Here is a 27,846-nt window from a genome sequence, read left to right as displayed (position 1 = left end):
ATTTCTTAGTTAATTAAGAACTTCTTTGTTCAAATTTATCTATATTCTAGTCAAAAATCTTATAAATATTTTTGAATTTTTACTAACGAGAGTAAGAAATGAAAGAATCAAAATAAGAATGCACGTTAAAAAACGGGGGGAAAAATGGAAAATTAGCAATTGCTTAGTTAATTAGTAATTGGTTTATTCAAATTTATCTATATTCTAGTCAAAAATCATGTTAATATTTTTGAACAGTTGAGTAAATTTTTGCTAACGAGAGTAAGGAACGAAAGAATCAAAATAAGAATGCAAGTAAAAGAAAAATAATTTGAATTTTTAAATAAGGCAAATTAGTAATTTCTTAGTTAATTAAGAACTTCTTTGTTCAAATTTATCTATATTCTAGTCAAAAATCTTATAAATATTTTTGAATTTTTACTAACGAGAGTAAGAAATGAAAGAATCAAAATAAGAATGCACGTAAAAAAACGGGGGAAAAAATGGAAAATTAGCAATTGCTTAGTTAATTAGTAATTGGTTTGTTCAAATTTATCTATATTCTATTAAAAAATCTTCTTAATATTTTTTATTGATTCAAAATTAATCAGAAAAAGACATAATTTTCTGTATGAATAAAGACATAATTAGCAGAAAAGGCATCGTTAATTCGAAACGCATCATCCTACAACGTTGGGCGTTAAATATCACCACGTCCACATTGCATGAGTTGTTTCTGATGCAGCGTATATAAATAAGATAATATAAAATCTTGCTTATTTTATCTTTAAATTCTTTTCTACACATATTAATGAGACATAATTTCGTTTCTTAAATAATGTTTGATTAAGTTTCTTTTCAGCTTATACGCGAACATTTCGTCCCCCTCCCCCTCATGAGGTCGAAATGCTTCTTGAAATGTAGGGAGAAAGTAGTTCTTCCCTACACTAATTAAGAGATAGAAATTATTCATTTGTGAAGGTATGATAAAGTGAAATTAAATAGTTTTTCTGGGAATCTTTTTAAATATATACAACACAGAAAAAGGTTTTCCATTTGTATGAGTCAGATAATGTTCACTTAGTTGGCATTTCTCCGAAAATTCTTCATTGCACACTTTGCAGGAAAATTTATTTTTACTTTTATGAGTTCTAGAATGACAAATTAAATGTGTTTTCTGGGTAAAACGTTTACCACATACGTCACAAGAAAATGGCCTTTCATTTGTATGAATACGAGAGTGTTTCTTTAAATAACGTTGCTGAGAAAATTCCTTGCAGCATATTTGACAAGAATACGGCTTTTCGGTTGAATGAGTTTGATAATGCTTATGCAACTGAGATTTCTGAGAAAACTCTCTACTGCATACATCACAAGAAAAAGGCTTTTCCTCAGAATGAGTAAATAAATGATTCTTAAAACAAATTTTCCGAGAAAATTCTTTTCCGCATACATCACACGAATAAGGTTTCTCATTTGTATGAGTTCGATAATGCTCATTTAAATTACCTTTCTGAGAAAAATTTTTTCCGCACACGTCACAAAAATAAGGCTTTTCGTTTGTATGAGTTTGATAATGCCTATTTAAATGACATTTCTGAGTAAATTGTTTATTGCATACATCACAAGAATAAGGCTTCTCTTTTGTATGAGTGCGTAGATGTTGGTTTAAATTGCATATCTGAGAAAATTCCTTATTGCATATTTGGCATGAGTATGGCTTTTCTTTTGTGTGCGTACGAAGATGGCTCTTGACGTGACATTTGTGAAGTTCTTTACCACAGACGTCACATGTGAAAGTTTTTCTGATTGCTTGAGTTTGGGTTTTTAAATTCGTATTACCACCAGCTGTTCCAACAGGCATGGCAATTAAGACATTCGTTTCATCCTTCATGAAAGTTGCCTCCATCCTCAATGTTTTCCGGCAATAAGTGAGCTAAAGTCGAAGCAATGATAATTTGCTTCTAATCTGTATATAAATAACATAAATTTCTGTTTGGTCGCAAAGAATGGACACTATACATTGCCACTGTATCTGGACACCTGAAAAAGAAATGTATTTTCAACATTACTCAACATCTTCAATAAAGATGTTACAAAAATAGCCACCTCCTTAAATTAAAACGATGCTATTGCGATATCATTTTACAATAGCATCCATAAATTATTTTGGGGCGATTTCTTGTCAGAGAATCCTAACAATTTATATAGTAGCTCTAAAATTACTTCTCACAATATCTGACACTTGTCGGTTGTAAAGGCGACCAAACAACGTCTAGAAAATATTTCGCCAATTCAGCGATTTCAACAGTTAAACTATATAGCATATGATTTGCAGGTTCAACATTTTTCATAATAAATAATAATGCACTTGAGTATTGTAAAGTCTCGATCCAATAACAGGTAGCGTTATGATCAAATTCTTTATTTACAGCTTTATTACATAAAAACAACTCTTTCTCATCTAGGTTAAATGAATGATGCTATTTATAGCACGAAATTTAAACAAGAATAGTTCCTCGAACAAATTTGGAGAAAGCGCCTTCACAAGAACAGCTAACAGGCGGTTGGCGTCTCAGGCTACTGCAGGGTTAGCTCTAGGAATCCACCGAATTTCCTTCGGGTTGAATTTTTCTCAGAAGTCCACTTCATACCAAGCTCCTCTCTCCCTCTTCTTCCGAAAAATCTCACCTTTTATCTTTCTCTCAGACTCCACCTTTCCTGTCCACTCACTGTTACCCAATCACCGTTCAGAACAACCTGAATCGTCTCTGGTCGCCCGTGGGAAATGTCCATTGATGATCCACCCTCCACAATGGGAAAAATGAAGGACATCTGGAGTGTTTGACACTCGCCTTTCGAAGACACGATTTATTTCCCTGGGAAACGCACGTGTGGTTCCTTATCTGGATTAGCACTAATTGACCAGACGACCGTACTTAAAAGGAGGGTCTTCCATTTGGCAATCTGGAGGCACTTAACACAGTGGGAGTTTCGTTGATGAAGAATGGCCCGGAATGTAAATTATCGAGTGTGGGAAAAAGGAATGTCACAGTGGTCACCCAGGGAAGAAGCTGAATCATTACAGTATATTGAGCATTATAATTTGGAGAAATTTTTTCTTGGGGCTTTTTTGGTCGCCGTTTCAACTGAATTATACCCAATTTCTTGTGACCATCTGGCGTATTTTTTTGGTCTGTTGACTTGGTTTTGGAGTACTTGGCAGAAAACCGGACTTACCGTTATTGCAACTAATAAGAAAAATAAATACATTCCATGAAATTTCCACAGGAAATTGGTGACGAGAAAACGCAATTAGCTTTTACATATTCATTATGAAGTACATAATATCACAGATAAAAGAAGAAAAATATATAATATTTAGACAAAAAGGTCACATCTCCAAATTGTGGGGATTTAAAAATTAAAGACATATAGTTGCTGATATTCTAAATTATATAATGCATAATTATGAGTATTTACACCAGGGGCCTCCCCCCCCCCTCCAGTTAAACTGGAATAGTTCAATGCAGAATCCCTATTAGACTAAGGCATGAGGATCATCCATAAATTACATGAATGCAGTATGTATGTTGATTACGCTTTTTTTTCTTTAACTCAGATACTGTAAGCGTTCTTAGCGATTTTTACCATCTCAACATGGATTGCGACACCATGGTCTATTGCAATTTTTCTCCGTCTTGATGTGTATTATAACAACCCTCTAAGCTAATTGATCCAAAAGTAGAAGAACCAATATAAATAAAAATATCATACCTAAAGATTTAAAATTAAACCTCAACATATATTGGCAAAAATTAACTATACTAAACTAATTTTATTTTATTGATGAATATACATATTTAAACACATTTAGTTCTTTTTTTTTACCTATTTTTTGCAAAACATGGGATTTTATTTTTTAATCTATACTTATATAAAGCTCAATGTGTATGTTGGCGCTCTACGGGCCAGATCGTTCGACCTACAGCAACCAAATTTGGCACATGCATACCTTGGAGGTCGGGAATGTGCACCTGGGGTCCCTTTTTAAGAATTTTTAATTATTAATTAAAAACTAACTTTCCCGCCAAAAAATCTTTTCATTTCTCCACCGCCAAATGAGTAAGACTTCAGTTATTTTCCCCCAAGCTAACAAGGATAGGCTTAACATATTTTTGGCCGATAATTTCAAACGATTCTGTTTATTTTCTTAGAGTTTGATGCATTTAAATCTAAACATTGTTAATGAATCGATCTTTCAGATTCATTCTGAAGTACTTTTGAATTAAAATAAAACAGAACAAAGGAAATTAAAAATTTCTAATTTGCGTAGCGTTACCCCAACTGGCGTAGAAAATTCACGCATTTGCATTACCATAATTGACGTTGAAAATTCACGCATGCGCATTGTTTTCTGATTGTTGACAACTATTTTTAACGGATGCGGTCTTGATTTAAACTATTTTTAGGTTAGTTTTATGCTTTTGTAATCAAATTATATCTATGTTACTTATATATTTTTTGTATATGCGTATAGTTTTAAGCACATCGTTTTTAAAAGTAATTTTTTAACCTGTTTTCGACCGATTATTTTAAACGATTCTGTTTGTTTTCTTAGAGTTTGATGCATTTAAAATGAAACATTGTTAATGAATCGATCTGCTCCTGATGATCTCAGAAAATTTTGTTGTCAAATTCTTGAGATTTTACATATATTAAGAAATATATTCTTTAGTGCCCATAAGGTCTAAATGTTCAGTGACTCTGTTTTCAGTAATCATATTATATAAAAAAATATATTATATATTATATTATATTAATTATATTTGTTTCAGTAAAAATTATTATTATATTAATTGCAGATTAATCATTTCCACTTTCATTTAAAGCATAAATTCTACGGGAGCTAACAGAAAATTAGAGAGATACATATTACGACGTGACTGAAGGTCTTTATAATATAATGAATGAATTATATGACTATCAAAATTTGAAGTTTTAAATTTTTTTTAATGAAGAAGCTATTAAAGTAGGAATTACATAAATATTTAATTATTAAAATTTTAACGAGGCAGCTAGTACTAAAATAAAAGCAAACAAAGATTGCAAATGCAATGCACAAATTGTTTGACAATATTTCAAAGAATAAGATACCCATTTAATGTTTTCTAAACAGGTACATCTGACATCCAGAGCGAGACAAGCACATTCTAACATAATATCACTCTAAATAGAGATGGTGAAATTTCGATACATCTCATGTATACTTATTGTTCGTAGGTTTTCAAATCTTCATAGGTAACAGTTAGACATAAAGACTGTACTGCATTTTGAAAACGTAACTTCATTTACGAAACTACGCTTCACTATAAAGTGAACCTAATTAAGCCTTACGACCTGTGCGTCTGCAGACATGGCACACTTTCCCCTCTCTTGCGGTTTTCCGGGGTTTTTTGATGTCTGTCCAATTTACCAACAATTTGTGGAAAACTCTGGATCTCGTCCACAGACATCAAAGAACAACGGAAAACCTCAAGAGAGAGGAAAGAGGGGAAAGTGTGCCATGTCTGCAGACGCACAGGTCGTCGAAATGCGATTTTACGTTTCACCATAAAACCTAGGCCACAAATCAGCCTGTATTTTGACAGGTCACTTCAAGGTCATAGGAACATACTCAGACGCTCTTATTTTGCCTTTACAACGACTCATTCCTATGATAAACAGTGAAAGTGACCTTCCTCAAACTTTCCCTTGTACTCTCTAATAAATGCATTAATATATTATTAATGACATAACATTATAAAAAAGTTATGAAAGAGCCTAATATGGCGCATTTTTTGGCGATAAATCGCTGGACGGTTAATATACAAGTATCAGAAAATCGAATGCGTATTTTGGATGTTTCAATTTCTACCGTTTCAAACCAAAATTTGACCAGAACTTTCGAATTGTAGTCAAAAGATAGCATACCAAATTTCATCTACTGAGGTTGTTGCATTTTTGAATTACCGCATTTACATTCATACAAAAGTATAGACCGATAAACGGTCAACCACTTGGCGGATTTGGTTCAAAATTTGACAGGTATCTAAATATTAAATCTATGTACCAAATTTTATTTCTCTAACTCGAATGTAAGTTAACAATAACTCACAGTTATCGTGTTAACTTACATTCGAGCAGACATACTTTCTCGAAATGAATTTCTCTCAAAATTAGATAGAAATCAGCAAATTTGGAGTAAAGACCACATACTTAATTTCATCTATCTAGCCCAGTGCATTTTTGAGTTATAGCATTCACAGAAAAACATAACTAAAAAAAAGCACTTTTTTTGGATTCGAGGAGGTCTGAAAAATGTTAATTCGTCAAACTCTTGAGGCTTCTTAACGATTAATGGCCGAAAATATGTTAAGCCTATCCTCGTTAGCGTGGAGAAAAAACTGAAGCCTTACGCATTTGGCGGTGGGGAAATGAAAAGATTTTTTTTGGCGTGAAAGTTAGTTTTTAATTAATAATTAAAATTCTAATTACAAATTTTAAAAAAGGGACCCCAGGTGCACATTCCTGAACTCCAAGGTATGCATGTGTGAAATTTGGTAGCTGTATTTCGCACGATCTAGCCTGTAGAGCGCCAACACACACACACATTGAGCTTTATATAAGTATAGATAGATAAATTATTCACATCTAGAATTGCCAAAAAAAAAAAAAAAAGCCTTTTACATTTCTTAAAATCCTTTTTTACAAACCTATATATTAATGTTCATTTAAAAATTATATTTGTGGACTTTCAATTTTTATATCCACTTATCATGATATATAAAAAGGAGATTGTAATCAAATGTAAACTAGTATTGCAAATATTTAATTTTTAATATTTCTATTGTCAATTTTTCTGAAATATTCTTTGCAAATAAAAATTTAAAGGTAAATCAAAAAGAAAAAATGCATTTTCTCTGATTTTATTACATATTATATATTTCCTAATATAAACCAACAGAGCATTTTTTCTCCCCCTTCAAGCTTTTAAAAAAACGCAAATTATGTAAAATTTAAAACATGCATATAAGCCAAAATAAAAATAAAATAAAATTCTGTGATGTTCAAAAAAGTCGTCATGAAAGCAAAAGTGCTCCCAACTGATAAAATCTTTCTTAATCAAATTACTGTGTAGTAAAAAGCTAGTAATGATAATTTTATTTCTAGTAAATCTATCTGAAGCTGGCATATCTTTTTCAATTCATTTGCAGCCTTATATATTGTATCTGCGCTAGACTTATTTTTTGAGCTATTTTACATTTTATTCGAGAATGAGCAGAAAAAGAAATTCTTATAGGGAACATTTTAAACTGCTAGTGACTGCATTTGTGAAAGAAAATTCCAAGAACAGCATAGCTGCTTGGGATTTCTTCATAATTGAAAAACATGTTTGAGAATGGAGCGAGAGAGAGGGGGGGGGGAAACCCAGCAATAATAATAATTAAAAAATCTGAAAATAAAACAATCCTTTTTTTTTACATGCAAACAAATAAATAATGATAAAAAAAATCATAATTTTGACAAAATAGCTTATTTTATTTAAAATAATTTTTTCTCAAACTATAAAAATATAAACCATACTGAGAGATATTAAGTGTAGAGAACTAATGGTAAAGTACCTACATTTTCCCCGAGAATATCTGCATATAAATTATGAATGATTTTCCTCAGTTTTTAATGGGAGAAATAATTCAATAAATCTGATTTATACATAGAAATATACAGAACTTAATTTGTAGAATTCTTCACAGAGGAAAATCAATCAATTCTCAGAATTTCAAAGTTATAAATTTATTAAAATCATAAAAGTAAATAGTGCTGCAGATATTAACAAAGGTTATTTCATTCATTTTAGAACATAAAAAAGATTAAAAAGATCTTCTAGAAGTGTTATCCATAAGCATTTTAAGAAAATAACAAGCAAAACAGCACAGGGAACCACTAAATGTCAAATGATAATTCCCTCTCCCCAAATAGCAGTGTGACTTTTTATACCTACAAATATGAAAAAAAAAAAAAAAAAAAAAAAAAAAAAACCATGAATGTAATTTGATAAGAAACTGCAGTACTGGTATATCTATTGCATACTATTGATGAATTTTAGTTACAAAGGAGCCTATTAGTATGCAATCTTTGGTGACTAATCCATAACATGCAATTAATACTCAAGTACCAAAATTGTTGCCACAGTATTTTTAAGAGTCCATAAAGTTTATTCAAACATTTGATGAAGATAGCAAATTGAAAGTCATTATACAGTTAAAGATGCAGATAAAACGATTTTATTATGTGCATGTAGACAGAAAGAGACAAAATTCTATAGCATTAGTATAATTAGTGTCAAAAAAAACTTTCACAAAATATTCAATTAATTTATTTAGTAGAAGGTCAAATTTACAAAATGTAAAATCTATTTCATACTACCATAATAACTAAGCAAGATATTAAATTTAAACTTCAGAAGTCTTCAATTCATGGGAGGTGGAAATTTTTTTATTTGCTGCATAACTTAATAGGGGAATCAGATATAGAATTTGAGATAGTATATTGACATCATTTTCTTATTGACAGAACATAAAATACATTCACTTCTTGCATTACGAATTAGTATTTGATAAAACCATTTTATACTTATCCTATATTTCCAAATTTAATGAAGAAAAGTTACATGTTTTAGTTCTTTAACGCCACAATTAATTTTGGTACTGTAAAGTGTTGATGAAATAAAAATACGTTTTCTCTTTCAATAATTTCAAATTTTTCAGTGTTTTACACACCGAGACAATTAGCTTAATTGCGCAAACCGGAACCAAAATGCCACTATAAAAGCAAAACAAATGTATGACAGGATGATTTACTGTCCTTGTACACGGTCAAACATTTTTAAAAAATTAAATACGAAAACTAACTATTTTTCTTGACAATTTCTAAGGTTTTAACTGCATTTTTTAATTTTGAGAAAACTACCTTATTAGACAGCTGGCTACCCATCTTACCATTTGTGTCAGAACATCAGTTGAATTTATGATAGATATGTCAGCTATTGAGTCGTTTCAACAGTAATAGCAGAAACAAAAATTGTATATTGATCTGACATGTTTCAAAATTGAGAGTTATTGAAGAAAAATCAAAGCGTGAAAATTGAGTGTATTTCCAGACATAGCCAAAGAAAAGTATAAATATTTATTTGAAATTCTCTGCTGGTTTTACTTCTAATGAGCAAGGTAAAAATTTTATCTTTGAATGTTTTTTTTTAAGAGGCGTTTTCCATTTCCATGCAAATTGTTTTTTTACAAATTGTAAAACTGCAACAAAAATAGAAAATATTTAATTTTCATTGTGACTTTTTATCAGAATATATTCTATACTATTGCGAACTAATTAGCTGTAACCGCTCTTTTCATTTTTTTTTTTTTAGTTTTAATTTTGTTTTTGTGATTTGTAAACACTAATAACGTCTCGCGGGAATTTGAATTTCTATAATTTCGATTTACTTCAATCATCATCTGAAAATGAATTCAAGGGTAATTAATTTACTATTAGAGAGTATTTAGCTATCGATTGTATATTTTAAACAATTTCGTGCTATGTAATCCTCTTTTCATTATTATTCTAGGATGATCATGAATCGATTATCATTCGTCTGAAAGAAATTATACGGGAAAGAGACTCCGATATTGAAAAAGCTGCTCTATTCGGAAAGCAACTTCTTGAAGACAAAGATAAATTAACGGAAAAAATTGAAGAATTACTTTCTGAAAATGAGGTGAGGTTTGTTTGACATAAAATATTAATTTTGATTGACTTGTCATTTTAACTTTACTGATTTTGATCTTTTTTTAAAAATTGTTTGTGTATTCATTTTTTATTGAAACTTTTCAGAATTTTTATATTATTATTCCGTAATACTTTTAAAATAATCTCTTCATTAATAATATAATAATTTGTTATATTTTGATATAAGATGAAACAGGATGCATAACATCGGTAAAATGGTATTTAGTGTGCCCCTTGCTGCGCCAAGGATGCGAAGTCTGCAATAAAGACGGCGGATAAAATAAACAAACACTTCTGCAAAACAATTACGGTTGCCACTCTCAGCATTAAAATTATGATCTTTACTGATAAGCATTGTTTTATCTGAGATTTTTTTTTTTTTTTGGATCACTGCTTATCTTAACAATTTTGAAATAAAAAAGTTTTTCAAACCAGCTGCGCCGGTCTATTGTGAAGAGGGTCAAATTTAGAGCATGTGAAGCGTTCGGCATCTGAAGAAGGGACCGGGAATTTTTTAACTTAAAAGAAAACATCCTACAGTTTAATTAGGAGCGGGACTCTAGTAGCTTTGCTAGCTCATTGAACATAAGGACCATGTGGATAACAGGAACAGTACATAATCAAAAGAAAAGAAAGAAGCGATTAAACCATTTTCCATACAAAATTTCAAAGAAGCATCCTTTTCCCAACTTCATCAATTCGTAATATATATATATTCCACTCAGCCTTCATCCATTCTGTTGGTTCAAAATATTTCCTGCCATCCCATTCACCAGGCATTCATTCTTGAACAATTAGCAAACATAACAGATTATCAAGGAAACCATCAGACCAGAAAAAGAATTAGGAAAAGTGCAATTAATTCCATTGCAGACGATTTCTTAAATTAATCATTCAGACAATTTCTGAAATGCATTAATGTGGAAGAATAAATAATTTTTTTCGTATTCACATTAAAAATAACATTACAGTGTCTTATTAGCAATAAAAAATCTTTTAATTATGCAAATTATTTTTTATTATTACAAAACTAAATTAAAATCTTTAATTGATATTTTTTATTATTTTCAATGTAACATTTTTTATAAAATAGCTGTAGTTCATGCACAATTCAACCACTGTAAAAAGTAGAAAACAAAACACCATTAGGGTTACTATAAAAACGTTTTGTTTGGTTATCATATTGGCGACAAACTCAGAGGCCCACTAAACTACACTTCAACACATAATGTCATTAAAAGTCTTTTAAAACTTTTAAAAATCATTTCTTATACTAGGCCCTTAAGAGTGTTTATTATTTTTTTCTTTATTTTTCTTTCTAAAGAGAGTGTCTGTGAGGGGGGGGGGCAATTTCATCACATTAAAAAAATATGCTTAATTTGCCTTTTCTTTCCTGCGTCAGGTCTTTTATCTCTCAGTAGGTCTTAATGAATCTAAAAGTTTATTAAATGGTTTTATTTCAGTTTATGGAAAATACTGATAATATGGGGAAGTATATTTTATTTACTTAATTCTTCTTTCACCTCCTTTTGTTTGTTTAGATATGGAAAAAATATTATTAATATAATTTGTTTTTTGTAAAAATTGTATGTTTTTATGTAAAATCATGTAGTTTTAGGAATGACTGCAGCTCATTGTTGTGTGCTTTACTTGGGTTGTTATCATTATTTTGTATTATTATTCAAAATCATTTAGTAAGTCGCCAATTATAATTTGTGTAAATATTTTTACTGCAAAAAAATTCCTTTTTGTCGTAAAATTGTATATTTAATTCACTGTGAGCTTTCAAAAGTGCAGACACTTAATGGCTCAAACGTGCCAAAAATAAATAGAAATTAAAGCAAAAGGCACTTGCGGCTTTAAAGTTATTTATATGTAATTTTTTTCTCTTTTCCATAACATCTAAAAAAGAATACTAATAAAATTCCTTTTTACTTTCTTATATATGGAGTGTTAAAAAAAGAAAGAATTGTAATTGTTGAAAAATTGAGACAAACTTTCAAGTTCAATTTTCATGATTCAGACTTCCAAAAAACAAAGTTTTGAAATTATGTATATCTGTCTGTGAATATGGTGTTGCAAATTAAAAATGCTCAAAAATGCTGCAAATTAAATAAATGAAATTTGGTGTGTTATCTTATCACCAGTTTGCAGATTTCTATTCATTCTTAGCTTGAATGAAAACCATTTATAGGAAGGTTAACCCCCCCCGGCTGTGGGAGTGCAAGTGAACACATTAACTTCAAATGCAAAAGTAAAAGTTAAAAAAAGGAAAAGTTAAACACAGAATGTTTTTGTGAAGTTAGAGGCTAACTACAAAGCTAACAAAGTCTAACGAGTTGGGAAAAGCAAGCAAATTAAAAAACAATTGGAAAAAGGTTTCTAAAAATAAATAAATTTTTACTAACATATTTATTCAAATTCTCATCTTTTTTTTATATTGAAGTTTTGTTTACCTATGTTCGTAACCTTCTATTTTATAAAATTTTAATGTTGATGAAGTAGCATTATAATGATTTTTTTTTTTTAAATATTAGCAACTAAAGTATAATAAAATAATTATAGATATGCAATAAAAGAGCTTTAATAATATTTTTTCAAATAAAATATGTAAAAACCTTTTGAATAATTTACTTTCATTTTTGTTGAAAAATATTAAACTATTACTGGTTATATATTATGTTTTTATTTTATAAAATTGGGTACTTACTTAGTTACTACTTAATTTAGTTGATTTTATCTTAATTCTATAACCCAAAATTCTATGTTAATGTTGGTTCTTATATTTTCCCCTTGCAGTGCTTACTTTTTAAAATGAAATTTGACTATCTTACCTGTAAAATTAAAAAAGAAAATTTTATAAACTTATGTATTAATTCATTTACTTGATTCTAATTTTATTTGTTAGTTTGAAATCAATATGTAGAGAGAGAGAGAGAATACTTTATTAATTATCTTATATTTAATTGCAACGAAGCTTTTGTAGCATTTAAACGTTTGTGAATTACAGTGATAATATAAGAATATGCTTCACTGAAAAGCAAATTTAAATATTCAATGATAATATCAGGAACAGTTTGATGCTTTATTTACTTAATGCTTTATTTACTTATTAAATTAACAACTTGTAATGGACATTTTGATGAAAAGGCAGAAATGAACATTTTCCTTCAAGTTAGAAAAAAAAAAAGTTTACAACCTTTTAAATATTTAAGCAGCAATTTGTGTAAATTTAAATATTCAATGATAATATGAGGAGCAACTTATACTTTATTAACATTTAAAAGTTAATGGGAAAAAGAAATTAAAACAACAACAACTTATAATTAATATTTTAATGAAAAAGCAGAAAATCATCTCTCTCTTTAAATTAGAGAAAGAAAAAAAATATTGTTGCTTTTCAAGTAATAAAAAAAAAATAAAGTAATTCAAGTAATCAAGAACAGTAAGTGTCTTCAACCTACTTTTCTTTCCCCCTCCCCCCATTTAGCAATCCAACTATCTGTCAACTTTGAGCAATTTAATTTGATGCAGAAATAAAACTTTTAATGATTAGATGAATACAAATGAGGAAATTTGAATTATTTATAGGCACTGTAATATTAAAAGTTTCTTTGTAAAGGTAAAAATTTTGCCTTTACAACACTTGTACTACCCTTAAAAGAATTAGGATTGTGAACAATATACAGTCGATAAGTTAGAATTTTTTGTGAATGATAATGGAAAAATTTGGTATTTGATGTTGCGTTACTTTCTGTTTTTAGTCTTTGAAGCAAGATAAATATTCTTTAAAACTTGATTTGGAGACACAAGTTCAAACTGTCCACACACAATTAAGTGAATTGACACTTCAACGTGAAGACTATGACAAACTGATCATAAAATTTCAAGCCTTGCAGAAAGAAAGTATTCAACAAAAACAAACTATCACTAATCTAATAAATGAAGTAAGTGACATAAATTCTCTGTTTATAAATGCCTTTTTTATAATTTTTTTTTGAATTATTAAGGAAACATGAATAATTAATAAAGTTCTCTTACATACAACAGATTTTTGTCTTCCAAATACTTAAAAATTTCATGAAAATAATTTTAACAAATTTAATTGCTATCATCACATTTTGTATTGTTATCCAATATTGTTATGTCTTAACCTTTAAGTAACGTAAAATGATAAGGCATCTCTGAGCTAACAAATGAGATTCTAATTTTTATTTAAATGCATGCTATAGGCTAATTTTGCATACTTTTGTTTGTTTGTATTCTTTGTAATATTATTGTGCTTGAAATCTATATTTCTTTCAATAAAGTCTAGGATTGAAACAAAAAAAAAAAATTAAATTTATAACAGATTGTATCACTTAGGGAACACTGTTTTATAAGTATCATGATAATTATTTTACTATATATATTCAAGGATTTTTTTTAAAGCTAATAAAGTAACATTTTCTAATATCAGAAATGTGACATATTTTAGACAAAGTTAAGATAGTTTACAAATTGCTAGAATAAGAATTAATAAGGGAAATTTAATAAAGTTAAGACATTTTCCTGACATGTGAATGAATAGATTTACTGTACTTAACTTTTTTATCTGCTAAGCCAACTCTTTCAGTTCTCTAGTTCTGAACAACCAGCTAATTCATATTTATTTGCATACTGTTTTAAAATTGTTCTTATTAATCTTATTCCCATTTGACCTTTAATTTACAAAATTTTATTATGTGTTGAAATAGGCAATTTTCAATTTTAAAGATAGTTTCTCACAGTTTGAAGTAAATGAATCAATATAATTAATTTTTCAGAAGTTTTAAAGACTTATGTTAATAAAACTGTTACTTATTATTTAATGGTGAATAATAGGCAATTCGTTGGTGATAATTTCCTTAGTGAAAATATGATTTTCTTCCTGTAAACTTTATATAAACAGCATAAATAGAAGCAGGTTTTCTTCTCGCAAGTTAGAAGCGTGTTTATAGGGTTGCTGCAAATGTGGTTTTGGTACTATATTCAGCAAGTTTTGGCCCTTTCACCATTAATTAATAAGTATTGATTAACCTTTAACACATACCAAAAATTTATGATTTAGTTTACGAATTATTGTAGAGCTAGTTCAATAATTATGTGTAATTTTAGAAAGATCTTTTAGACAATTTATAATATAAATGTAAATACAATGTTTAGAGTGATTTTAACATATTTCTCACTTAGTGATGATTTGGGCCTTGCCAATGGAAAGTATATTGTTACAAAATATTTGCATTGGGCAATAATATCTATACTTGGTACCTAAGAGGAGTTTTCTTTATTTTCTTGTTACTCCATGTTATTTAACTTATATACTTCATCCACATGATATAAATTTAAATTTGTTATCCTCTTTGTAATAACACCAGCACATGCGTTTCTTTAAATAGTGTAACAATCATTCTATAACTTCTAAATAATTTATTAACATTTAGTCCAATTATGTCCAATTAACATTAGTCCAATTATGATGCAAAGAAACATAAAAGTAGATTCTTTTTTTGTTTGAAACCTTAAGCAATTTCATTTATTTCCATGTATTTTACTCCATTTCTTTTAAGATTGATTTTAAGAAAGACAATTGAAAATTTCAAGAAGCATTATTTTTCTTTTCAAATTTGGTTTTTCTCTATCTTTAAGAATTTCATTGATTTCAAGACTTGTTTAATTTTTGACGAAATCATTAGACTATGTCAAAATTTTTCATTTTAAAATTTTATAGCACTTAACATTTTGTCAATAGCTAATTTCTGATAATACTGGTTTTGCAGTAACCAACATGTGTTTCAAGAAAACTTTACCATAAATAAATAAACACTAATAATAACATATAAATAGCATGTCACTGAAATGTGTGTTTAAACAATTATCTACAAATGTTTACTATGATTTGCATCTGAGTTTGCATAAATATTTTTTTCTGTCTTGTAGAAACAGGATTTGGAGAAAACTGTTGAGGAAGTAAAAAGTGAAAATCAATCTCTGAAGAAAAAAATTGCCCTTCAAGAACTTAGCCTTCAAAGCAGAGCTGAGCTCTCTGTTAATCTGAGTATTATGGAAACTGCCAAGGATGAAGGTTTTGATCTTGATTATTATAAAATGATGAATGTGAGTTAAGTTTAATTGATATTTAAAAATTTTCTATATGGTTTATTGATAGTGTAAAATTTTTGTGTTTGTGATTTAGTTTTTTTGTGATCAGTCTGATTTAAATTCAAATTTATGATATGGTTCTGCACCAAGTTTACTATTTTTTCCACACATTAGTATAAAAACTTTATTCTTATAAAAAATTAAATTTTGTGATAAATTGTATATTACAAAAAACAATTTTAATAAACAATAAAATGGGCTTTGAATATTTTGCATCAAAATCGCAAAATGCTCTATATAAATAATATTTCAGTTAATTTTAATTTCAGTTAAGTATTAATTTTTTGAATTATTGTTACATCGTTTAAACATTACTATAATACATACATTGTACAACTGTTGTTTGAATAAGCTATGACATTTAAAAATTGTTTGCTCATGTTCTTTAAGAAGACAAGATATAAATGTATTTATCTAACAGGGACAATTGAGAAATAAAAAAAGAATTTTTGAAAGTTTTTAGGTTTGCCTTTAAATTGCAAACATTATTTTAGCATTATATTAGTCAGATATTCCGAAGAGCAGAGGAAAAGTTGCAACTGAAATTGTTGAATTAACCAAATTCTATTGTAATGACATTTGAAATATCAATTGTATCTCTAATGTAAAATCTAATATTTTATGCAGACGATACATTTTTTCTGCATTGTTATTGACATTATTTTAAAGTTTCTATATGATCCTATATTCTCATTTATACAAATTAATTCTTATTTATGCTTATAGAAAAAACATCTTATTTACTTTTGTTTGTATTTTGAATCATGATAAACAAATTTTAATAGTGATATTTGATTTATAATTTTAATGATGATGAATTTTAAGTTTGAATGTAATTAAAGTGTTTGTCCAATTTTTTTTATTATTATTTATCAATTGAATTTATACTAAGTATCTCAAAAGTATTATAGTCATTGAAAAGAAAACAGAGTTGGTTTCATTAAAAGCCTTGCTAAAACCAAAAAAAATACATGAAATAGAATTTTAATTCATGAATGCTCCAATCATTCAAGTTAGCAGAAATTTTTTTTTCTTTTTTTTTTTTTTAATATGGAATGAAATGCTATTTTATATGAATATTTCCCATTGGTGACTGTAGCATTGGGTTGGAGCTTGCTTTTGAGATTGAAAATTTGCACACTTGAGGTGCTATTGCATGGAAAAACTAATGTATATATGCTCCCTTTGCTTGCTAAATTTTGTGGCAATCAATTGCTTTCATATTGGCATAATGTTGAAATTATAAAGCAATTTGCTTTGATTTAGTGCCATTTTCTTTATTCAATTATGACCCAAGATAACATGGCCTTATGTAATTCAAAGAGAAAATTAATTTTACAAACAAAACTATTGAACTATCTTTTGCGAAGAGTTTTAAATCTTCAAACATCTCTTTGAATAATCATAACAATAAATTATTGTTAGTTTACATTAAGTACCATATACTTAAATCATATTCTAGATTCTTTAAAAAATGAATAACACACTATCTTCAAGATATTTTGAAGAGCAGTTTTGCCTGGAAATTCTGAAGAATCTTTTGAATCTATATATATATATATATATATATATATATAAAGAAATCAGTTCAAATTCGGCATTGGATACAGATTCAGTATGATGTTAGGCAGATTTAAAATATTAATATTTTAAAAAGATTCAGGGAATAACTTCAATCAGCAGGCAATATTAATTTTTATTTATTTGAAATTTTTTTTTCTGCTTTCCAATTCAATTTCTATTTTTAAATTATTTATCTGAAGCTTTTTTACTTTCTCAAATACAAAATACAAATATTGCATTTCTCTCTGTGGCCAAGATAACTAAAAGACGATTTTAATTAGAGGGATCAAATTTGGAATACAACATTTATGCCAAATTTTTAGAGTTCTATCAAATTTTAAGCAAAATCTGTTCTGAGGAAGTCTGTCCATCTATCTGGCTGTCGATATTTAACAATAAAATGAAGAGAGCTAGATAGATAATATTCAGTAAACATATTTAATATCTGTAGTATAGACACCAGCCAAAGTTTGAACCAAATCTGTCTATTGCTCTATACTTTCAGAAACATGTAAATATGATTATTCAAAAATGCAGTGACTTAAATATATCAAATTTGCTGTGGGTGTTTGTGCCTACAATGGTAGTTTTGTGACAAATTTTGTTTCATTTTGGAAAAAACATAGGTAAAGCACAATTTCAGTTTTCGCATACTATTAATTTCATGCCAGGGACTAATTCCCAAAACAAAATTCACCAGGACCACATATCGCGATTCAGTAAAAAGGTTAAACTCATGCCAAAGCTTACTATTTCATAGTTATTGTATGCCAATGCTAAGCAAGATGCTGTCTTGAATAATTGCTGTATTATTATTCCAGAGAAAGAATTCTAGAAAGTTTTGGGTAACTAGTCACATGGGTTATTTCTTTATTATTAAAATTATTTTATTTTATTGAAAGCTATGTGGCATTTAGAGTTTAAAATTTTAGCAAGCAATTTTCCATATCAATTTTGATCACTCTCTGCCTTTCATTATATTCCAGAATCTTGAATAACTATCAAAATTCCTTTTTTATTACTTAAATGTATATGAAATATAGCTAGAAAGAAGCATTTAAACTTTTATTTTCAATAGTTCTTTTGTTTTTCTTTTATATGCACTTCATCACTATAATTGTAATCAAATTTGAAATGTGCACAATTCTTTCTTTCTATATATTCGAATTATAAGCCCAAAGAAGGTAGATATAATGGTCTTATTTTACTTGATATTATATCTAAAAAAAAAAAAAAGCAATGGTGATAAGAACATAAATATTCTGATTGCAGACTTGCATACCCCATTTTTATGGAAATCTCTGAGAACATTACATGTGGATGGAGCAGAAACATGCCTGAATTACATTGTTTAGATTAGAAATAATATCTTATGATTTAAATACTAAAATTATTCTAATGAATCCTTAGAATAATTTTTCATGTATATTCTTTTATTGATTGTTATTTGCAATTCTATTACTTTTTATAGATGCAATTGCAAGAAACTATGTCACATCTCCAGTATGAACTAGAGCAGAGTAAATTAGAAGAGAATCGATTATCAGCATTGGTTGCAAAACTTGAGGAAGATGTTGCTGAGAGAGATAAGGAACTAAAATCATATTCTGTGGAAATACAGGTATGAATTATATGCTTAATACATACATAAAAAAATACTATCAAGAAAAATTGTTTTTGAGATTACATCCTATATACACTTGAAAAACAAAAGATTCTTTGATATCAAACATTTGTGGTTTTATTTCTGTTAATAATTAGATTGTAACAATAAAGCATTATCTATTTTTTTTGCCGATGCAGAAGTTAAACATAAAATCAATAAAACTGCTATCCTACTACAAATTTCAGTTTAAATTAAAAGTTATTTTAACAGTTTCATTATGGTTCTACTGGAATACATTTAATTTAATATGCTTCCATATATTGTTATTTACATTTAAGAAACATTTCAAGTTACTTTAGTTTATCTTAAAAAGTGCAAAATGTTTTTTAAATCAATATCCGTATTTCTATAAAAGGTATTTGAGAAATATATTGATAAATTCTTTCTAGAATTATCATCTATTTGGTTTTCTGTCTTTTTTTTCTCTCTCACCATATTAATAAATAACACACACACACACTTAATTAAGATCATTTATTAATTATTACATATCACAACAATTCACATTTTAATGCATTTTTCGTTATTTATATTTATTACTGCTGTTTTTTTATTATTTATACTTCTATTAACAATATTCTGCTTCTTTTTTTATTATTTAGCTATTTTTAAAGTAATTTTATAAATATATTTCATCATTAATCTTGTATTAGAATTATATGTGATAATCTTGTATTATAATTTTTTTAATTCAAAATTATTGTAGCTTTATCAGATTAAGATATACTTGATTTTTTTATTTATTCATTCACTATTGCATTCCAGACATTTAATTAAATAAACAATTATTCAAAATTTTACTTAAATTAAATTTTTAATTTCATTAATTTTATGAATACCTTAATTTTCAATGAGAATTAAACAAAGAAGTGTTTATTTTTATAATTCAACATAAAAACATTTAAAAAAACTTAATCTAGGAACAGTTATTTTTTGTAGATGTTGGTTCAATCTATTTATTTTTCAAACTTTTCTTGTACAGAAAGCAAGGGATGTTGCATCTGATCTTCAAGGAGAAATAGAGATACTTAAACTGGAACAAGTTGATGTTACTCGTCGAGGAAATTCTGTGTTTGGAGAACTTGATGATCGAAGAAAACTTGTTGAGAAAGAATATAAATTACTTGCTAACAGATATGAAAGTATACTGAAAAACTATGAAGATAATAAGCATGAACTCTCACGATGCAAGGTACTATTTTTTTTTAATGAAATTTCATCATCATTAGTTTTATTTTTATAAATCATTTGTATGCCTTGATTTTTTTAAAAATGTAAACAAATGCTGATACTTCTAAATGCTCTTAGTAGCCTAGCATGACAAAAGCATGCATTTTGAAAGGCTATTTTTAAAAAGGAGCTTAGAATGCCATTCTGCAAACTGTTATGATAACTTTCTGAAATCTTTGTTTGATGAGATAAGTTACTAGGTGATCCTGCACTAGAATGAAGTCTATTTTTTTTTTTTTTTTTTTTTTTTTTTTTAAATTTTGTGGTATAATTTGGGAAGATTGGGCAGAAAAGTTAACCTGGGCACCATTACAGAGGGCACAAAATTGTTAAAAAGGTAAAAATGCTAATTTTTTTTTTAGCTTGAAATCCTTAGATTATTTAAAAAACGGTTTGGACCAAATCTGAGGAAATTAATGCATATGAGTTTTTTTTTACATGCCTAATATTGGATTCTAGTTATTGTAACCTTGATTTCATTTATTTTTTTAAATTCAATTTTATTTTTCACATTGTTAATAGAAAAAATAAAAGCTTCACTGCTGACGAATTGCATTTAAAACAGACCAAGAAAAATGTCTGGTCTCGTTTCAAAAATTATACATACATAAATATATCACAGGAATTTCTTGTTTGCATTATTTATTTTATAAGATGGCAATTCTTTTTTACTTTCTCAGATACCTAGTATAAAGTATAATAATCGTCAAAAAATTCGAACTTGAGATTTTGACTAATCTTCATGTTTTAGACCTCCATAAGTTCGAAAATCACATTTTTGGAAAATGTACATATGTCTGTCTGTGATAAATATAATTCAAAAACTCTTTAAGCTAAATGGTTGAAATTTGATATACAGTCTTTACACCAAATTTCCAGATTTCTTTCAAATTTTGAGTAAAATCTGTTCAGAGGAAGCCTGTCTGTCTCTCTGTTCAAATACAAGTAACACAATAACTACAAAATGAAGAAAGCTTGACAGATAAGATTCAGTTCACAGATTTAACATCTATTGTATAGTTATCTATCAAATTTTGAGTTAAATCTAATTACGGGTTTATTGTATTTCAGTCTGTACTTTCAAGAAAATATAAACGTGATAACTCAAAAATGCAATATCAAATTTGGTATGGGATTTTTGACCACAAATGCAGTTCTATGTCAAATTTTTGTTTTTGGCGAGAAAAATGATTTAAAACACAAATTCTATTTTCAGATACTATTAACGGTACATCAGGGATTAATTGCAAAATAACTTGTTAAGGATGAGACGATACATTTGGTAAAAATGCTAATTTCATGCCAAAAGTTAATAATATTTCGTTACTATTGCATACCAATGCCATGTAAAACTTTCCCTTGTTGACAAGTTTGTGAGAGAGTATGTAAGAAAATTTTGGGAAGACCAATACCGCTGGTTTCCTTTATTTCACTGCATAGTTGGAAATATTTGGGAGGGAAGGGTGCAAGTTTACTTAAAACCGAGCAAATAACTAATACTGTTTAATCTGTGCCTCCAAAAGGTGAACTTGCTTATTCTTGTTCTCATTCTTACACTTTATTTCTAATTTTATTTCTGTATATATGTTGATTTAATTTTGTTTTTGAATTAGCTTATGACAGAAACAACTTAATGCTTGGTATCATCTTGTTGAATGTTAATTTTGTGACTTTGTAATTAGAAGAATTTTTCTTTCATAAAAACAAATATAGATCGAAGAGATGTCAGCAATGAATATAAGAGTATTTGTTTCAATATTTCTAAATTGTTCATTTTGATAAAAAGAAAACTGGTAAATATTATTGTATTAGCAATTAAAAAGTTATTTTACTACCCAATTTAGACTGTTTTATTTTTCGGATAAATATAACATATCTCTTTTATATTTTTAGTTTTATATTGATATTTCAGTGCTTAATAATCTTTTTATGTCAGATTGTATATTTTAAATGTTTTGTAGACAACTATTGAAGTTTTTTTAAATCTAAACTTTGAATTGTTTATTTAAGATGAATAAAGAATAAAATAATTTCTTTTGAAAAACCTCTGGAATGAATTTTTTGTATTGATGTTTTGTTGTCACTATCTCATTCTTAACAACATAATTAAATTTTATTATTTTTCATTTATCTTGCTGATGAAAATTGAGTTTCTGTGGCTTTTTTTTTTGTTAATTATAATGATTTTAACAAATTGTGAGCATGTTCTGCTGTGAACAAAATATATTTAGTGGACAAAATTTAATTTTAATCAAAAAATATAACTAATATCATGTGAAACAAGTTATTTTGTTTTGATGTAAAATTAAAAGGACCAAAAGTAAAATAAAGCAACAGAGAGTTTAAATAGAGCTTAACTGTTAATTTAAATTTAGAAATATTGTCAAATAGTTTGTCTTAAAATAAACATTATTTTTTTTCAGGGACAAATTGCTATCTTGCTGAGCATGACGAGTCGTCATTACCAGGATGCATATATCAATAGATTGGAAGATCAGCTTGGAGATGCCAAAAGAGAAATCGACACTCTCACTACAAGGCTTAACCAATGCTTGAAACAACAGCAGCAGGTTAAGAATGACCTGACATCATTTAAAAATGATGATTATGACTATCTTAGAGTCATGCTTCAAAAGGCTGAGTTGAGTAATGTTTATTATCATTAAGAATGGTGGTATCATTTCAGAATAATGATTATGACTATTTTAGAGTCATGCTACAAAAGGTTGAGTCAAATATTGTTTGTTATCATTAGGAATGATGACTTTGAACATTTATCTTTGAATCATGCTTCAAACGATTCAGTGGAATAATGTTTATTATCATTAGGAATTATATCTTTGTACATTTGTCTTAGAATCATGCTTAAGTAGGTTGAGCTGAGTAAGGTTTATTATCATTAAAAATGATGATTATGACTATTTTAGAATCATTCTTCAAATGGTTCAGCTGAATATTGTTTTTTCTTAAACTGCAAATAAGTTAACTAAAAGTTCAGAAGGCTGGCTTCGTATCATCATCATCATCATCTCTCTCACTCTCTCTCTCTTTATATATATATATATATATATATATATATATATATATATATATATATATATATATATATATATATATATATATATAATATAGTATGGCATTTATAAGATACTATTTCTCTTTGGCAACCAGTTGATTTGTTATAAATATTTGAAGAGTTTAAATTCATTTAAATTACATATATATAACTTCATGTTCATGCTTTTTCAAAAAGAATTTTAAGCATCAAATTAGGATAGATAAAATCATATTTTCTTGATAAATTTAAAGCTTTTTGAAAACATCAATCTTCTGGATGGAATTGAGTCTTGTGATGTCATAGTTTCATTAAAAATGTAAATATCCTCATAATCTCTCTCTTTTTTTTTAATTTTAGCACTTTTTGGGGATAGTAATGAACAAAATGTTTCTGCCTTAGTTTTCAATAATGAAAGGAAATTTGTAGTTAAATATTTGATGGAGCAAGGAAAATAATTTGAATATCATTGAATCAATAAAAAATAATGTTGAAAGTTATTATGCTAAGAATATTTTATCAAAATTAAGAAAAAAATTGTATGATAATTAAATTTATCATCAAAAAGACACATTTTATATTTTTCAATTCTGAAAAAATTCCTTTTGCACAATAATATTTTTCAAAGTTGTAAAAAATTGTCGAAAGTCATGCTTAATTTTCTAATTAATCAAAATATTTAAAAATCACTCCAAGGTACTCATTCTCAGCATCCTAAGTTTTTGTGTACCAAATTTAGTAACTTTTAAGCCAAATAGTCTGACACATGTTCTCCTTTATTATTAGTAGAGATTTATGAAAATAAATCTTGAGATCTCATTTTGAAAAAAAAAAAAAAAAAAAAAATCAGCTGTTGAGAGGTAAATACCTCGAAAAAAGTTTGATCATAGCATTCACATTTAATATGAAAATGGATAACTGTTTGGTTTTATTGTTTTATGTTAATTCATCAATTTTATACATAAATAAAATATGATCTTTTGAAGTGCTTCTAGTAAAAATAGTGTTAAAAAAATGAGCTGTTTTAAACTTGAGAATTATTTTCAATATGAAAAGTGTACAGGTTATTATAAGCAGATTATTGATAGGTATTATTAATGAAGATTTTAAAAAAGGTATAAATATGTGTCACCTGTGATGAATTGTTCTATTCTGCAGATCTGCGTTTTTGACATGAAATTACACATCTGTATAATTTATTTATTATTTTCTACATTATTTATTTATTTTTTTAATTCCTGATTCCTTTGGAAATGGAAGTTTTTAAAAAATTAATATTGAAAAAATATTAATAAATTTCATCATGTAAATATTAGCTAATAGTAATTTCAGAAATTTGTTTTTTAATTATAATGAATGCATTTCACTTTTATTGTGCAATTCTGTTCATTCACTTCATTTTTTTCTTTGCAACTATTAATTTTTAGTAACTTCACATTCCTTGCTCATAAAAAAAAATGTTAAAAATGATAGTGGGTAGACATTTTGATTTCTACAAATTAGCCTTTAGTAGTGATAAAGGCTAATTGACTAAATTAGAGAGTTATTGTTTATAAGTTGATAGTATTTATCCATTAGGAAATTCTACTGTTTCACTGCTTGAATTTTTTTTAATATAATGGTGATATATACTTTTTTTGGAAATAGAGGAGGACGAAGGCAAGTTTGTTTTGTTATCATAGTAGTAGTATGAAGTTGTGAGTAAAATGGAATTGTGGTGTTTTCTAATCTCATACATTTTTCTTTTTCATTTCAGGGATAAAATTAAAAGTCTCGAAAATGATATGATGACTCTTCGCTTACAAAACATCTCTGCCAATGATTCACTGACTAGTACAAGACGCTGCTTGTATGCCACTCAAGAGAATCTAGATGCAATGAAACTGGAAAATATGAAATTGAAGCAACAAATCAAAGAGTTGACAGTAAAACCAGATGATAAAGGTATTGTAATTTCTAATTTTTTTTAAAAACATTTTTTTTTATTTTATATTCATGTTCAGAAATGAGTAAGAGATTGAATTAGGCAGGAAACTATCTTCTAATTTGCAACAATAGTTCAGGTTAAGTAATCAGGCAATTTTTAGAATTTCACAATTTTAAGAAAAAGGCTAATTAATTCAAATATCAGCTTCATTATTTATACCAAGAGTGCTGAATGTGTACAATTTAATGCATAAAAGTATTTGGTTAATGAAAAGTTAAATTTGTATTCTAACAATTTGTTTTGTTTCATAATTAAAAAGGTAAAAAGTGTTTCAAAACATATGTCTGTTCATGTCTATTTATGTCACTTAAACAATTTTACCATATGAAGTTTTAAGCTGAAATTATAACTGAAGTTTAAGCTTTGAAGCTATTTTTCTTTTTCATAATTCACAAGCTTAGTCAACATATATTTTTTTTTCAAAAATAAAAGCATTATAATAGTATATTGAGTGTCTACAATAATTAGGGTCCAATGTTTAATTCCAATTCTATCAGACATAAGCATTATCAGACATATGAGAATTTTAAAAAAAGTCATTAGTAAGCTTGATATCATAAAATTCAAAATATCACAATTTGATAAGTTTTATTTGTAATAGTCTAGAACTTTTTTTTTTGTTTAAAATGTTAGTGAATTAGGATTATTTTAACTAAATATTGATTCATAGGACTGGATTCAAATGTTGGAAAAAAATTATTATTATTTTATGTTAATAGTGTAATGATGAAAAAAAACAAAAAAACATATCTGAATTTTTATACGCTCCTCAAGTCCTTTTAATCAATATTTAGTTAAAATATTCTTAATTCTCTAACATTTGAACAAAAAAAAAAAAAAAAAGTTTTAGAGTTACAAATAAAACAGATCAAATTGTGATATTTTGAATTTTATGATATCAAGCCTACTAATGGCCATCTAATGATAGTGCTGTTTATTGATTGGTAGATCTTCCTCATGTCTACCATTGAAATAATTTAAAATTATCTAAAATAGCGTTATATATGAACCATAACTCAGGGGGGGGGGGGTTCTAATCCAGACATTATACATTTCTGTGAACACATGGATATCAGTGTTTTGAAATCAAATTTTATTATTTGTGTAATCAATTAATTTTCTGTCATATAATGAATGATTCTACAATTTTTTCAATATCTCAAACACTTTTTATCAATATTTTTAATATTTCACATCTTTTATTCCTCAATTAATCACAATATTTTGCAACTCGGTGTCTAGTACATTATTTTATGAAGTTCAGCATTTTTATTTAAAGTCTAATTGCAAAAGTATGGGACTTTTAAAAAAAATTTAAATTGCTAGTGTCCAATTGATTTTACTTAATACAGCTAATTGCGCCGAAGGATTATATAAGAATTTTAAATATAATAATTATTGACTGAAACAAAAATCTTTGACATTTAAAACATTTTCCAAACAGGAAGTATATACACTTGCCTGTAACGATCTAAAAATTAGCTATTAGACCATGATTAGAAAGAACACCTTATATATTATGAATTGTAACATAGTTGTAAAACTAAACAAATGTTTCTGAATTGCAGCTCCTGTTAAACGAGAACCGAAGATCGAATATTTGCCTTGGTACAAGCCTCCAAATTCTGAAAGCACTGAAACAGCTCTTCAGCAATCGAATAAAACAAACATCTCTGAAAACAATGAATCAGAAGATACAAAATCTACAAAAGTCGAAAAGAAATCTGATGAAAATTCATTAACAAGTGACAAGCTCACTTTAAAAGAATCGAATAAGCCTGCCGAAGAACATTCCAAAAAGGGGAAAGAAAATAGTGAAAATAAACTTACAATCTACAGAGAAAAGAACAGGCCTCTGGTTCACAAGAATAAAAGAGATGAATGTAGGCAGCAATAAATTATAGATTTTAATATTATATATATTAATTTGTGTAATTTTAACTTTGTTATAATCAAAGGTCTTACATTTTTTTGTGTTTGCTTTTAAATAAATCAGAATATACTTTTTTATTGTGTCCATCACTTTAAAATCTAAAACAAAAAATATAGGATATTTAATTTTACTATAATCACAAATAGGTTTTTTTTTATATTTAAATTTTTTTTAAATTCAAAATTTACTGAGATTTTAACATTTTCCTTAACAACCTTGGAGGATTTTACCTTACTTTTAAATTACAAAGAGAAGAAATTATAACCATTTAATATATTTTAAAATTTTTTAACATAACTAATTTATTATTTAGTTATAACCCTTTATTCCTGTAAATTTTTTGTTTCGAATTAAAAAAAAATTAAAATATTTGTGAATATATTTTAAAATAATATGTTTCATTGTTTTAGCTGGGTTGCCATGCCACCTGG

The 27,846-nt window shown here is 27.4% G+C and overlaps 2 protein-coding genes across 3 annotated transcripts; one reads left to right on the top strand and one right to left on the bottom strand.

The window, feature by feature from the left end:
• Nucleotides 1-465: 465 nt before the first annotated feature.
• LOC129988751 (gastrula zinc finger protein XlCGF7.1-like) lies at nucleotides 466-9,187 on the bottom strand. 2 transcript variants are annotated; one of them, XM_056097018.1, is made up of 2 exons: nucleotides 8,992-9,187; nucleotides 466-2,022 (listed from the first exon to the last, which is right to left on the bottom strand). In XM_056097018.1, exon 2 carries the CDS (start codon nucleotides 1,886-1,888, stop codon nucleotides 977-979), a length of 912 nt encoding a protein of 303 aa, XP_055952993.1. In that variant the 5' UTR covers nucleotides 1,889-2,022; nucleotides 8,992-9,187; the 3' UTR covers nucleotides 466-976. The 2 variants fall into 2 exon arrangements, with proteins under 2 accessions (XP_055952993.1, XP_055952992.1); XM_056097017.1 differs by having other exon boundaries at nucleotides 9,021-9,187.
• A 243-nt stretch (nucleotides 9,188-9,430) lies between these two features.
• On the top strand, nucleotides 9,431-27,488 carry LOC129988639 (protein Spindly-like). The gene is made up of 9 exons (XM_056096907.1): nucleotides 9,431-9,548; nucleotides 9,641-9,790; nucleotides 13,566-13,748; nucleotides 15,760-15,936; nucleotides 19,016-19,165; nucleotides 20,193-20,402; nucleotides 22,864-23,081; nucleotides 25,252-25,439; nucleotides 27,051-27,488. Exons 1-9 carry the CDS (start codon nucleotides 9,537-9,539, stop codon nucleotides 27,377-27,379), a joined length of 1,617 nt encoding a protein of 538 aa, XP_055952882.1. The 5' UTR covers nucleotides 9,431-9,536; the 3' UTR covers nucleotides 27,380-27,488.
• The last annotated feature ends 358 nt before the right edge of the window (nucleotides 27,489-27,846 follow it).

Source organism: Argiope bruennichi, chromosome 10 (assembly GCF_947563725.1).
Source record: "Argiope bruennichi chromosome 10, qqArgBrue1.1, whole genome shotgun sequence".
NCBI classification, from domain to species: domain Eukaryota; kingdom Metazoa; phylum Arthropoda; class Arachnida; order Araneae; family Araneidae; genus Argiope; species Argiope bruennichi.
Note: the sequence above shows the minus strand (reverse complement) of the source record. Positions and strands in the feature narration are given on the sequence as shown.